General features: G+C 46.3%; 1 protein-coding gene across 2 annotated transcripts; it reads left to right on the forward strand.

Moving 5' to 3' along the window:
- Positions 1-3255: 3255 nt before the first annotated feature.
- Positions 3256-14443, forward strand: LOC134948249 (ETS domain-containing protein Elk-1-like). Of its 2 annotated transcripts, XM_063936117.1 has the most exons (7): positions 3256-3707; positions 3871-4002; positions 4274-4482; positions 6137-6568; positions 7203-7604; positions 10552-10653; positions 12477-14443. In XM_063936117.1, exons 3-7 carry the CDS (start codon positions 4276-4278, stop codon positions 12573-12575), a joined length of 1242 nt encoding a protein of 413 aa, XP_063792187.1. In that variant the 5' UTR covers positions 3256-3707; positions 3871-4002; positions 4274-4275; the 3' UTR covers positions 12576-14443. The 2 variants fall into 2 exon arrangements, with proteins under 2 accessions (XP_063792187.1, XP_063792186.1); XM_063936116.1 differs by lacking the exon at positions 3871-4002.
- Positions 14444-15040: the final 597 nt, after the last annotated feature.

The raw sequence follows: 15040 nt of genomic DNA on the forward strand, positions 1-15040 counted from the left end.
TCACCCTCTGTTACCATGGCAACTGCACTTTTGCTGCTGCCTTTCTGTTACCATGGCAACTGCACCTTGCTGGTGCCTGTAATGGGGTGCATAAACTTTGTCACCCTCTGTTACCATGGCAACTGCACCTTGCAGCTGCCTGTAATGGGGTGCATACATGGTGTCACCCTCTGTTACCATGGCAACTGCACTTTTGCTGCTGCCTTTCTGTTACCATGGCAACTGCGCCTTGCTGCTGCCTGTAATGGGGTGCATGCACTGTATCACTCTCTGTTCCCATGGCAACTGGGCCTTGCTGTTGACCGTAATGAGGTGTATACACTGTGTCACCCTCTGTTACCATGGCAACCGCACTTTTGCGCCGCCTGTAATGGGGTGCATGCACAGTATCCTCCTCTGTTATCATGTAATGGTGCATTTAATACATCACCCTCTGTTACCATGACATCAGCACCCTGTCCTGCAATGACACTACTGTACTGTAATGCTGAATAGTCACTGACTAGTGTCATTTTTCAAACACAGCCTGGAACATGACAGTTAGGAGCTGATTGGTTGGTACTTTATCACCGTGCAATTTATCACTCTCCAAGGTTTGATAAATCTGTGCCTAGATCTCCACCTATTGTACAATTCTTTCTAAATATAGAGTGCTCCCGTCACTGTATCATAAGGGGGCATGCCAACCCCTCTCCCACCCCCCCCACCCCCGAGTCCCTGTAGAGACTGCACCATGTGTCTCTATGGCCCTGTATTTGGAAGCCCATAGGATGTCACAAGTGTCAGTGGTGCACAGTGGTGGAGTGTTCAGAACCACTGACGTAGTTGCACGGTCCACGGACACTAACGGTGGGCTCTGCGTCGCAGGCCTGTGCACAAGGGAAAGCTGATGCTAGCATTCGCATATTATCGCTCCCACTGAACAGACGGTGCCCGCTATTGCGGACGCTGCAACACCCACCCATGTGTATCCTCCCATTACCTTGTTATAACCTGCCCGGAGCTGACTAGTATCTCACATTATAATTGAATATACAAACCAAGACTTGCAGCTGTTCTCTGACAAGAATCCTAAGTGTCACTCATTGTGTGACTACTAACAATGGTTCCTAATCCCACACATACTATAATGACAGTAAGTGCTCTCTGTAATGCGTGCATAGTACTAGAACCATTATAGTACGGGAATATTACATCTGGCAGAGCGCTTTGAGGTTCAGTAATTCAGCGGGAAATGTCCCCCTGGATTTTTAACTAATATATAAATTAACATATCTAATGACATATTATAGGTTGCATTTAGCTGTTGTTAATAATGAAACTGATTATTCCTGCATATTCCTGGTCCGAGCCTTGGACATTGTTGCATGAGTAGTGCTAGATGCCAGGGTTCACGGTTACGCTGATTGTGGTCACAAAGATGATATATACACAATTACACCCAAAAAACTGAAAAAAACTTGTGTCAACTTTTTTTGCGTCGACCATTTCCGTGCCGTTCTTTTGTCCCTATCGACTTTTTCTACTGTCTACCTTTTCCAAGTCAGTTTTTTTGGCCCTGTCGACCTAATGCATGTCAACCAATGTGGGGCCAACCTAATGACTATCTAACTACTGTAGATCTCTATACCGCGCAGCGGCAAGCCCTATCGCATGGGCAGACGTTTTGTGTCAGAAGCTGCGCTATTAGTGCGCATCTCTGAATAAAACCATCTATCTCTATCTCTGTAGCTGGCGTAGTGGTTAGCATTACTGCGGAGGTCATGCGTTAAATTCCTGACCAAGGCACTCTCTGTGTGGAGTTTGTGTGTTCTCCCGGCATTAACGTGGGTTTGCTCCCGTCCCTTCCCCACTCCAAAAACATACTGGTAGTTACGTGACAAAAATAAATTAATTAACCCTAGTGTGTCCAAAGTACCACTGCTAATAGGATATACCCCTAAGCGTCCCTGGAATATATGTAGGAGGGGCCGCAGTAGGGGGTCTATTTATGAAGCAGTGATAAGTGTGGAGAAGTGAACCTGTGGAGAAGTTGCCCATGGCAACCAATCAGCTGCTCCGTACAATTGTATAGTATGCAAATTATAAATGTTACTTCAATGCTGATTGGTTGCCATGGGCAACTTCTCCACTGGCTCACTTCTCCACACTTTTCACTGCTTCCTGAATAGACCCCTTAATATCACCACCTGCTGCCATCCCTCCATTCCCTCCCGCAGCCGCATCCGTTTCAATGGGGGATGCAATGCTGCCATGTATATCAATATCCAGAATGTGAAGCATTCTCGATGTTGGCCCCCGCAGCTACCGCCATCTGAAATGAAAATGGGCCCCATAGAGTGTATGCATCACTGAGGCAGGGATGGATGTGGGTGACTGAAACAGTCTTTGTAAAATCGCAGGAAACTATCCGTGCATTATATAAATGACTGTTATTAAATAAGAGAACACGGACCTCATTCAGTGAGGATTACAAACTTTGCGAATCGATAGCCGTCCGATTATCGAACAACTGCGCATTGTTCGCATTACGCACGCGCGAGTAAAAATAACGACAGAAAATGCGTACACATCGTGATCACAATGCAGCCGCTGTTTGACTGACAGGAAGACGACGTCTCTGGACGGACACCTGCCGTTTTCTGGGTGCGTGCCCAGGCGTTTTTAAGGAGGGCCTCTGACGTCGACGATGACCACTTCCAGCCTCTTGTGTCGCAGGAATTATGGACGACCTTGCCTGGCGATGACAGGAAAAGTCTTCCATGTTACGGTAAATGCGTATGGTTCTGCAAACAGCCCGCATATTGCGATGCATTCGCTATTTCTGCGATGGTCGTTTTTTCTCAATTTCTGGGCAGGAAACTATTTGATCGCAGCAACTGCTACTTAGCAGAACTTGCAATCCTTACTGAATAAGGTTCTACGTCTATATATGGTTTTGGCGCTGTGTACCGGTTTCTGCTTCTTATTTTCTTGTACAGTTCATCATTTTTACAACTAGTTTGGACGACAGGAAAAAATCAGGGACTTCTGAGAACTTGGTCCAGAGTGGGGACGCTACTTCTTTCTAGCTACAGATATACACATAAATACTATTGACTTTTCCCAGCGGTGATCAGGGAAGCTGGGCTCGGTGAGACAGCCTTGCAGGGTCACCTCAGGCTCGCCCGGCTAGCGGCAGTGTGGGCAGAGGGTGAGATGCTGACGGTACAGCTTGCTGTGAGTATTTCCATTCTCTCCCTGAGTGCTGCTGGCTTCCTATTTATGAGAAAGCTGGGCCCCGTGCCTCGTCTCTCCCCTCCCATGTCACCTCCTCTCTCCTCCCTTCCACACTCCTTTCCCTTCTCTCTGACGTGAACCAGGATTCTCTCTCCTCCTGTGTCTGCAGCTGGGAGAAGGCGAGAGAGGGCCACATAACACCAGGAGGAAGCAGAGGGCCAGCAGACCAGAGAGCGATGGAGGGACGAGGCACAGGAGAAGGACTGTAGAGCGACACCTGTGTATATGTATATATAAGGCCCAGGGAAAACATTCAGCCATTCTCTTTCTCTCTCTGTCTTTCTCTTCCCCGTGCCCAGGAACATGTTCCAGACTCCTCTCTCTGCAGCCTTAGGGTTGCAGGGACTGGCTGGGAGTCTGGGACCCTCCAGGAGCAGAATGAGCCAGACACTCAATGCTAGGAGGGACGCCTGAGAGACTCCAGACAGGTAAGAGAGGAAACGGAGGGGAAAAAAATAATAATAAAAAAATAATGTGGGGGATCTAGCAAGGGTTGGTGGGGCGGGAGCAAAGGCATGTTGTGCTGTCAATTCATTCGCTGCTTTATCCTGTCCCCTGTTCCTCCCACTCTGTGGCTGCTCTGTCATGCAGTGTGCGCTTCTGTTCAGCACCATCTACTTGTAAAACGCCATGAGAGCGGGGGAGAGCGAGCAGGAGAGTAGAGCAGTGGGGGAAAGTACTGAGCGGTGACAGGGGAAGCATGGAGCGTAATAAAGGAGTCAGGTGAGATTCAGATGTGATCCAGAGATTGGCCGCTGTGCAGTCAATATTGACACCAACCAGTGCTCTATGTCTCTTCTCTGTCCTTCCACCTCTTGCCAATTCTCTCGTCTTCCTCATCTGTGTCCTTCTTTCACGAATACCTCTAAGTCTGTGTCCATGTGCTCGCTTTCATGTTATCTCCGGTGTGAAAGCCATCTTCTCCTCTCTCGCTGACTGTCACCCTTTTCCCATGTCTCACGCCGCGGTCTTACGCTTTTGCTTGGTCTCCCAGAGATGGACCCTTCTGGGACTCTCTGGCAGTTTCTCTTGCAGTTACTGGAGGAGCAGAGCCACCGGCATCTCATCTCCTGGACGTCCAACGATGGGGAATTTAAACTCCTGGATGCCGAGGAGGTCGCCCGACTGTGGGGCCTACGTAAAAACAAGACCAACATGAACTACGACAAGCTGAGCCGAGCTCTGAGATATTACTACGATAAGGTGAGCCGAGTTATGAGATGGGAGGCTGGCCGGGCGAGACTAGGTGCTAAGATGGTCACGTGATCTGGGACCTGAGATGTTAGTAGGAACAGGTGAATAGAGCGCTGGTATATTACTACAACAAACTGAGCTAGTTTAACTGGGTGAGCTGAGATATTAGTATGTTAGGTAGGTTTGATATATTAGTATAACTGGGTGAGCTGAGGTCTGATATATTACTATACACAGGTGAGCTTAGCTCTGAGATAATTATAATCAAGTGAGTTTAGCTCTGACATATTATAACCAGGTGGGCTTAGCTGTGAGATATTAACTCTGACATATTAGTATAACCAGGTGAGCTTAGCTGTGAGATATTAGTATAACCAGGTGAGCATAGCTCTAAAGATATTAGTATAACCAGGTGAGCTCAGTTGTGAGATATTAGTATAACCAGGTGAACTTAACTCTGAGATATTAGTACAACCAGATGAGTTTAGCTGTGAGATATTAGTATAACCAGGTGAGCTTAGCTATGAGATATTAGTATAACCAGGTGAGCTTAGCTCTAAAGATATTATTATAATAACCAGGTGAACTTAACTCTGAGATATTAGTATAACCAGGTGTGCTTAGCTGTGAGATATTAGTATAACCAGGTGAGCTTAGCTGTGAGATGTTAGAATAACCAGGTGAGCTTAGCTGTGAGATATTAGAATAACCAGGCGAGCTTAGCTGTGAGATATTAGTATAACCAGGTGAGCTTAGCTATGAGATATTAGTATAACCAGGTGAGCTTAGCTGTGAGATATTAGTATAACCAGGTGAGCTTAGCTGTGAGATATTAGTATAACCAGGTGAGCTTAGCTGTGAGATATTAGTATAACCAGGTGAGCTTAGCTGTGAGATATTAGTATAACCAGGTGAGCTTAGCTATGAGATATTAATATAACCAGGTGAGCTTAGCTGTAAGATATGAAGATAACCAGGTGAGCCTAACTCTTAAGATATGGGTGCACGTAATGCAGATTTTTCCGTGCAGCCTCTGGACCTAAAGCTTAACCCGGGAGCTACAGCTGTGCACTGAAGGCTAATTGATCTGCCCCTTTGTGTATCATACCTTAGTGACATCACTAGCTAATACTGATTTGCTAGAATTCATATTGGCTCCTCACACAATAGGCGTGCCTTCTCCACCTGGAGGCAATGATTACTCTTTAAATATAAATTGTAAATCCTTCTCAAATATGAATTATATTGCATCCACTGCTTATTTTTCCAAGCTGAGAAGTAAAGTAATGCTTTTGCTTTGTATATAGGGCCTAATTCAGACCTGATCGCAACAGCAAACTTTTTCTCTAATGGACAAAACCATGTGCACTGAAGGGGGGGGGGCAGATGTAACATGTGCAGAGAGAGTTAGATTTGGGTGGGGTATGTTCAAACTGAAATCTAAATTACAGTGTAAAAATAAAGCAGCCAGTATTTACCCTGCACAGAAACAATATAACCCACCCAAATCTAACTGTCTGCACATGTTATATCTGCCCCACCTGCAGCACAGCATGGTTTTGCCCATTAGAGAAAGATTTTGCTTTTGCAATCAGGTCTGAATTAGGCCCAGAGTTATGATGGCATTTAAAAGAATAGGAGTGTGTTTTTAATTATGTTTCAGAACATTATCAAGAAAGTCAGTGGCCAAAAGTTTGTGTACAAGTTTGTGTGCTATCCGGATCCCGGCAGCTGTGAGACCGCAAAGGAGAACGGCAAATGTAGCGAGGCTGTGCCTGAACTGACCCAGCCCCCCAGAACCGGAGACAGCTCCCCGTATGTCCCAAAGATGGCAAGGAGCAGCCCCAAGACAAGCCGCAATGAATACATGCGCTCCGGTCTCTACTCCACTTTCACCATCCAATCGCTGCAGTCTCCACCCGCCACGCAGACCAAGTCTAGCAAACTGGAAGTCTTGATTCCAGCCGAAGCTCCGCCCCTGCAAGAGGACAAAGGTCAAAGCATTGACATCCAATCATACGAGGCCGCAGAGCAGAGCGACGGAGATCTGTCGGTAGAAGTCAACATCCAAAGCTCCAAAGAACTACAGCTACATGTAATATCCATTTGTACTCCAATACCAGTCCAATATGGTGGTGGTGGTGGTGGGAGATGCGGTTAATTTTCCTGCTGTCAGGATCCCGGTGGTCAGTTTATCGAAGCCGGAATCTCGACAGCTGACAGTGCCGACATTGAGGACCTGTGATCATGATACACTATGTAGACAAAAGTGATTGGCCACTGACAGCAAATAGATTAACGAGATTTTATTGGCGTCAGTACTTTGTAGGGCCACCGCGAGTAGTGATTACTGCAGACACTCTTCCTGGCAAACTGACCACACGTTCCTGGACAACAGCAGGTGGTATGTTTTGCCATTCCGCCTTAAGGGGCCTATTCAGACCTGGTCACTGTTGTGCGAAATCGCACAGCGGACGATTATCGACTGACTGCGCATGCGTATGCACCGCAATGCACAGACGCAACGCCAAACAGCGACAGGATGGTGCGAAAATTTTGATTGCAAAGCGTTCGCAAGGTGATTGACAGGGAGCGGACTTTGGGGGTGGTAACTGGCCGTTTTCTGGAAGTGTCAGGAAAAATGCAGGTGTTCCCAAGCGACAGCAAGCATTATTTTAAAGGCAGCCAAACTTTTCGATGCAAATATCTTACCTCTCCTTCCTGCTTAGGTGACCGTCGATCCGCCAACTCCTGACATAAAGGTGGAGGACTCTCTTGAAGACACAGCCACCGACGTTGACGACCTCTCCGAGCCTCAGGTCTTTCTTGCTTCTCTGCCTGAGTTGAAGACCCTGGCTGCCGACCAGCCACTTGCCCAGGAGATTTTGGTCGTAATTAACTCTCCGGAGAAGGAGGATGTAAAGATGAAGATGGAGCCCCATGAGGAGGAGAAGAAGGAGGACATCCCTAGTCCAACTACATCTCCTGAGGGACAACCTGTGAAAGGGAAGAAGCCAAAAGACTTAGAACTTCCATTCTCCTCGGTCATAGGACATGAGAAGATGAACGTTACGGTTAACTCCCTACTGGCTCCTACAAGTGCGTCTTCAGTCATCACCTCTCATTCGCTGGTAAGTGGGACACGAGGTTGCAAGTATTCAGTGTAGCATTTGGCGTTCTGCATTAAATTGTGTTCATTTCCTGTGGAGGAAGACATCATCTTCTACTTCTTCTGGACCCATGTTCAGAAGAAGAGCACCGTACAAATACACTAAGATCTAGCGACATCCCCTAGACAGGTGACTTGTTTTGTGATACAACGCAATGTGTTGCCACTATTTGACGTAGAGACCTTGTAGTGTGAAATGTTGCCACAAGTAGGTTTGTATACACCTACAGTAGTATTGATTCACCTATACGCTGTATGGCGTGAGATGCGCAGTGTGACTGAGACATTCTGAGGCGAGCCTGCTCTATAATATTATGGTGGCTGCACTCTTCAGTATAATGCAGAGGTGATAGGACATAGATTACCTCTATAGGGACCTGGAAGAGCTGGAGAGGCATAGACACACCCCCCACCCCCCGTGATTCCATGACCACGACCTCTATAAAAATTTAATGAAAAAGAGGGGCATATCTGGGTGTCCCCAGCAGCCGGGTCTGCTGGAAGTCTCGACGGCTTTGCTGCTCATCCAAGGAGCGTGCCTAGTGCTTCTAACGAAAGCCCTGCCCCTGACACCTGGGACCAGGGGTCCTGAGAGAAGAAAGAGTGGATACAAATTTATCAGGCTCAGACCTCTGTAGGGGCCCGGGAGTGAATGGGAGGTGTAACCACGCTCCTCTGGGTCATGTGATCATGCCCCCCAATTGTAGGAGTGCCTAATACACAACCAGAGCAGTAGAGAGCCTGGTTGGGCCCAGGAATTTTTTAGGGGGTGTGCCCTAATCACAGGAGGCGTGGTCATGCTCCCTTAGAAAAACATACAGAAAAAAATTGTATCTTAAGCACCTCCCTGGCCACTGGGCTGAGGGGAAATTCTGCAGCTGGGAACCTGGGCCACTCCATCAGACCTGGGCCCAGGCAATTAGTACCCTTCCCCCCACCTCTCGGTGCCACTGTACACAACCGTATATCATTTCTTAGATCCCTCAGACCTGTCCTGCGTAAGCACGGGTAGACACACACAAGACTTCAAATATATGTTGCGGTCAGTCCACCGGAGGCCAGATTTTCCTCAGGGACACGTTCTTCTCGCTCAGTCAGGTCTTATCCTATGAGCACAGAGAGAAATTGAAAGTGAAAGTCGCTGATCATTTCATACAATTAACCACAATTTATACTCAGCAGATCCCATAGTGATGGATGAGCCATCTCTGGACACCGGTGGGAACGTCCGCCTGTGATTGTCTCTGTTTAGTCTATGACTTTACAGCGTCATGTGACAAACGTCTGATTCATTCTCTGGTTAGTCAGAGTCTGGCATGTCAGGGAAGATGAGGCGGCACTGTCTGGGATCCCCCGCGTCAGTGTCATAGCGTGTTTGCTGGGTTTAGTTTCTCCTTAAGGCTGGCCGCTCGCTGAGGACCTCACCTACTGGGGTGTGGTATAGATCTACAGTATTAAGGTCGACGTGAATTAGGTCGACAGGTACATAAGGTCAATAGATAAAAGGTTGACACTAGTTAATGTCGTCAGAGTAAAAAGGTCAACACGACAATGGTCTAACACAGCTGACATAAGTTTTTCAGTTTTTGGGGGGTCAAATGTATGTTTGGTAATATGTGTAGTAATACGTGACCACCATCATTAAAAACGTATACCCTTATGGGCTGGCTTTGCTCACCACGCTTCGGGCAAGGTGGCTCGCTCCGCTCCACTTGCCACAGGTTACTATTCCCAATCATAGTCTGGATAGTAAATCAAGCAAACGTTGGAAAAACATGTACACAAACCCAAAAGCATGTGTCGACCATTTGTGTATCAACCAAGGTCATGTTGACCTTTTGAACCGGCGGTGGGGGGTGAACTTTCTTCACTGCTCCCGTCACTCAGCCCCATAGCCCTGCATACTAATATGGACGAGATTGTCCATAGTGGCCTGCATGTGTAAGCGACCCGGCACCAACGATGAACGAGCGTGGGGCCGCACACTGAGCGATATGAACGATATCTCGTTCATTAATGAAGGAGATCGTTCATATCTTTCAGTGTTATCGCGTAGTATGTAGGGCCTATAATACATATGTCAGTGTCGTCTGCTGCTTGTCCTATATTGTCTTGAACTGTAAGTCACTGTTTTCTTGTTTTGCTTACTAGTTTATGTACTCTGTAACTGGGCGCTGCGGGCACCTTGTGACGCCATATAAATAAAGGATAATAATAATAATAATGTTAACCGTATGATGTAGTCCTATTGACTGTTGGCCTAGACGCTGTCTATCATTCATTAGGTTACCCACTTACTGTTAGTACATACAGTACAGAGGTTCAGGTTTGCGACCTCGGTAGGGCCACGTTGTGCTGCAGGAGATCCCGTTCGGTCAGAACTGGGTGGAGGGGCCGAGGTGATCACTCCCCCCCCCCTGACATACAGAGGATACAAGCATTAGATCCAATGGGCAGACTTGATCTCATACAGCATTTACTGTAGTGATGTACCTACTGCCAGCCGGGAGCGCTCAACGCAGGGATTCAGAGATTTGCGATAGTTCCGCCGCCGCTGCTGCCTATATTTTCCACATTTTATTTGTATTTTCTGTTGTTCAGTACATTTAGTGATAGCATGAGCCGGATCATGTGTTTTCTATATATATAATGTGCCTAGCAGCATAAGCAAAGGGTGTCCCAGAAAAGTGATTTAGGAATTGGAAAGTGCTGAGGTGGGTGTCTGGATAAACCTGGCCTACGCTGCATTATGTAATGGGTGTGGCCACCAGGCATGACAGCAGTAAGGATTGCCTGCCCGGCGGCTGCTGTGTGTCATTTAGGAGAATCCGTTCCATCAAAGATCTTGTCCATTAATGTAGAAAAACAAAAACTTGTAATTAACGTTGTTTTTGTGTGTGTGGTTTCAGACTCCTCTCCTGCTCACCCCAAGTTCACTGCCGCCCTCTATCCATTTTTGGAGCACCCTCAGCCCGATCGCCCCCAGAAGTCCTGCAAAGTTGTCCTTTCAGGTAAGTTTGGCCGTCCAGTTCTCACAGCAGCACATCTTATTTCAGCGTCTGTAATAGTATGTGAGGATAGAGCTATATGTTACAAGGGCAGTGATATTACGTGAGCAGAGAAATGGAGGCAGCAGGAAACCACAGACTGAGAGTTATATAGTGGGAGGAGCAGGGTCCCCAGCAGCACAGAGTACATCAGGAGATGAGTGATGTGTCAGCGAGGACAGGGCTGCATGTGACAGGGGCAGTGACATGATGTGAGGAGGGGAATGAAGGCAGCAGGAAGCAGACTGAGAGTTATATAGTAGGAGGAGCAGGATCCCCAGCAGCACAGAGTACATCAGGAGATGAGTGATGTTTTAGTGAGGACAGAGCTACATGTGACAGGGGCAGTGACATGATGTGAGGAGGGGAATGGAGGCAGCAGGAAGCCACAGACTGAGCGTTATATAGTGGGAGGAGCAGTGTTCCCCAGCAGCACAGAGTATATCAGGAGATGAGTGATGTGTCAGTGAGGACAGGGCTGCATGTGACAGGGGCAGTGACATGATGTGAGGAGGGGAATGGAGGCAGCAGGAAGCCACAGACTGAGAGTTATGTAGTGGGAGGAGCAGGGTCTCCAGCAGCACAGAGTATATCAGTAAATGGGTGATGTATCATTGAGTAGAGGGCTGCATGTGACAGGGGCAATGACATGATGTGAGGAGGGGAATGGAGGCAGCAGGAAGCCACAGACTGAGAGTTATGTAGTGGGAGGAGCAGGGTACCCAGCAGCACAGAATATATCAGGAGATGAGTGATGTGTCAGTGAGGACAGGGTTGCATGTGACAGGGGCAGTGACATGATGTGAGGAGGGGAATGGAGGCAGCAGGAAGCCACAGACTGAGTGTTATATAGTGGGAGGAGCAGGGTCCTCAGCAGCACAGAGTATATCAGGAGATGAGTGATGTGTTATTGAGGACAGGGCTGCATGTGACAGGGGCAGTGACATGATGTGAGGAGGCAGCAGGAAACCACAGACTGAGAGTTATATAGTGGGAGGAGCAGGGTCCCCTGCAGCACAGAGTATATCAGGAGATGAGGGATGTGTTAGTGAGGACAGGGCTGCATGTGACAGGGGCAGTGACATGATGTGAGGAGGGGAATGGAGGCAGCAGGAAGACACAGACTAGGAGTTATATAGTGGGAGGAGCAGGGTCCCCGGCAGCTTAGAGTATATCAGGAGATGAGTGATGTGTCAGTGAGGACAGGTCTGCATGTGACAGGAGCAGTGACACAATATGAGGAGGGGAATGGAGTCAGCAGGATGCCACAGACTGAGAGTTATGTAGTGAAAGGAGCAGGGTCCCCAGCAGCACAGGGTACATCAGGAGATGAGTGTTATCTTAGGGAGGCAGGGCTGCATGTGACGGGGCAGTGACATGATGTGAGGAGGGGAATGGAGGCAGCAGGAAGCCACAGACTGAGAGTTATATAGGGAAAGGACTAGCGTCCCCTGCAGCACAGAGTATATCAGGGGATGAGTGATGTGTCAGTGAGGACAGGGCTGCGTGTGACGGGGCAGTGACATGATGTGAGGAGGGATTAGAGAGTTGGATAGTGAAAAGATCATGTACACCCCCCACTGATGTGATGTTCTAGTGACACTGTTGCAGATTTTTTTTTAGAAGAGAAACAGTATTAACATCCAATGTGTCTTCTTTTTTATTTTTTTTTATTTTAATAACCATATATGTCTTTCTTGATTGTTTTTATCTGCATTTATATGTTTTTTTGTTTATATATTATCTATGAGCCTTTCAGGCATCCCAATCACTTTCTTTCATTCCAGTTCCCAACCAATGGAAGCAACCAGATTCATGTTCCAACACTCAGCGTTGATGGTCTTTCCACCCCTGTTGTCCTGTCGCCTGGACCTCAAAAGCCATAAGGAACCCATAGAGCTGTTACCTCTAAAATCCTGCCAGGACACGTAATTTTATCTCTTTAACGCCCATGTGAATTTCCTTGGGATCTAAGATAGCTTTCCGTCTGCATCATCTGTTGAAAGAGATGCGTGTTTTTGTGTAGTTGCAGCCTACATGTCATGCGGGGCGGCTTCCGGGCAGGAAGCAGGAAGACCCACCTTGGATATCCACTTTGAGGCCTAGTCCAGTGCACAGATCACTGCGTGGAAGTTGAACCTCCGATCCTTTAGCTTGTTGATGGAATCAAGCTAATTCTACCCCCCACATACATGAGGGTGCCCAAAGTCCGGCGAGGTGCATTATACATGATGGAGAGCTTTATTGAGACTGTTAAGCTCAGTCACGTGGAGGATTAGTTATTTGGAGAGATGGAGAAGATGAAACAAAATGCTTTTTTTGTGACAATTGGTCACTTGGCTTTCTGAGGAGAATTTTTTTTATGGGATCACGTTTTGTGTTCACGGAAATGTCCGCCAACAATTTAATCAACTTTATCACAGGAAGTCATATCAGCGGCCTGAATACACCTTAACCACTGGATATTTTTATTCGTGCGAGCGACCATCGAATCATTAATTTATTGGAATTAATTTGTCATCCTCCCCGGATCCTCAATTTTTTTTGTTAAATACCTTTATATCTTACTTTCAATGAACGTGAGATAATGATGCTCATTTCTTGTTCAATGTGAAGCTCAAGAAAGAGAACTGGTAATGATACATATTAGATTTGGTTATGTTGGCATTTGCATATGGGGAATCCGTCCGTGTCATTACTTTTAGAGCAGTGATGAATTTCATTAGGAACTAAATAGAAAGACTTCCTATAAGAGATAGGGTGGGCAATTTTAAAGCTGTTTGAAGAATTTGAGAAGATTATCCTGCATATGAGGGACTGGCATGGTTGTGAAGTACAAAATGGCTGACAGGATGGATTAAAGATGGCTCCCACTTGGCTGAACCAAACAAACAAACAAACAAACAGAATAGTCTACCTATATGAGGAAATATGGTTTCCAGGTAGATCAGAAATTGCTATTTCCACTTAGATGAAAGAGGCTGTGACATATTTAAAGGAAGGTATGTCAGCTTCGCCCTGAATACATGGAAGTGTAATATTTATATAGCACAGATTACCTGCTGGTGTTCACTTGTACATAATGCTCAAACGCCACAGATCTCTCGTCTATGGAGTGTGATAACCTAGATTATATTGTTACAGAGATTTTGGAACTCAGAGTCTCTCACACATATAGGGAGCTGTCACCTCACCTCCTTTTAAGCAGCATAACATTCAGCAACTAAGAAAAGAGGCTAAATTTAGGCTTTGCGTTGCTGCCCTTTTTTAGGGCTGTCGTGTTTCTTTCCATAACGCTTAATTACCTCTGAATCTGCTTCTAGAATGTCCCTCCCCACTCTTTGTATATTAAGCGGGTGACCACTGCGTCCATGCAGATGGATTTGTAAAGAAAAAGGTCTCTGCGTTATGAACAAGAGTATTGTAGAACAGAGGCGCGCAAGATACCAAAAGGGGGTTCTACAGTCTGTTTTTGTGGGGGGCCTGATTGTCATATGTTTTGGGAACCCACAACAATAGCATATTGACCCCTGGTCTAGAAAGGGACTTTTATATATTTATTACAACCTGAAATAAATGCAGATCTTTTCATTATAATTTTTCTTGCTCAGTAGGAAACAGGTTCTATTGCCAATTTCCCAAACTTGCCCCCCCCCCCCACCACCATCCCCATCCTTATCCAGTCTCCAAGATATATATATATATATATATATATATATATACATATATCTTGGAGACTGTTTAACTGATAAACACTAGGACTATAAATAAATATATATATATATATATATATATATATATAAACAAATAAAATTGAGCGGCACTCTCAGGACTTTAACAAAGAACGGGTCCTCAGTCCATCATAAGTTTGCAACGTTTCGGTAATTTTATTTCAACCGTCGTCAGGCATAATAGGTTATTATGCCTGACGACGGTTGAAATAAAATTACCGAAACGTTGCAAACTTATGATGGGCTGAGGACCCGTTCTTTGTTAAAGTCCTGAGAGTGCCGCTCAATTTTATTTGTTTATACAGTGGATAACTCTGCAAGAGAAGGCACCAGGCATTATATTCATTTAATCAGGAGTGCCGACCACTTGGACATCTATATATATATAAATATATATTTATAGTCCTAGTGTTTATCAGTTAAACATAACTCTCCCATTTGTTCCCTGAGGGCCTAATCCAGATTTGTACATACATCCGATGGTTTATGTACAAATCCGATGGTGTGGCTGGATCCATTCTTGCCATATCACTTGCAGCCCCCTGTCAACCATTTGGGGGGCTGCACCCAGTACCATTCTATGACACGCCCCCGTTTTGTAGGCGTGACGACTACGCAGA

This window comes from Pseudophryne corroboree, chromosome 8 (assembly GCF_028390025.1).
Source record: "Pseudophryne corroboree isolate aPseCor3 chromosome 8, aPseCor3.hap2, whole genome shotgun sequence".
Taxonomy (NCBI): Eukaryota; Metazoa; Chordata; class Amphibia; order Anura; family Myobatrachidae; genus Pseudophryne; species Pseudophryne corroboree.

What these genes read in the sequence shown, in the direction of transcription:
- LOC134948249 (XM_063936116.1), top strand. Translation starts at nt 3,674, where the DNA reads ATGCTAGGAGGGACGCCTGAGAGACTCCAGACAG. An exon ending in CCAAAGAACTACAGCTACAT is followed by an intron (nt 6,569 to 7,202) that starts GTAATATCCATT and finishes CTTCCTGCTTAG; the next exon opens with GTGACCGTCGATCCGCCAAC. An exon ending in TCATCACCTCTCATTCGCTG is followed by an intron (nt 7,605 to 10,551) that starts GTAAGTGGGACA and finishes GTGTGGTTTCAG; the next exon opens with ACTCCTCTCCTGCTCACCCC.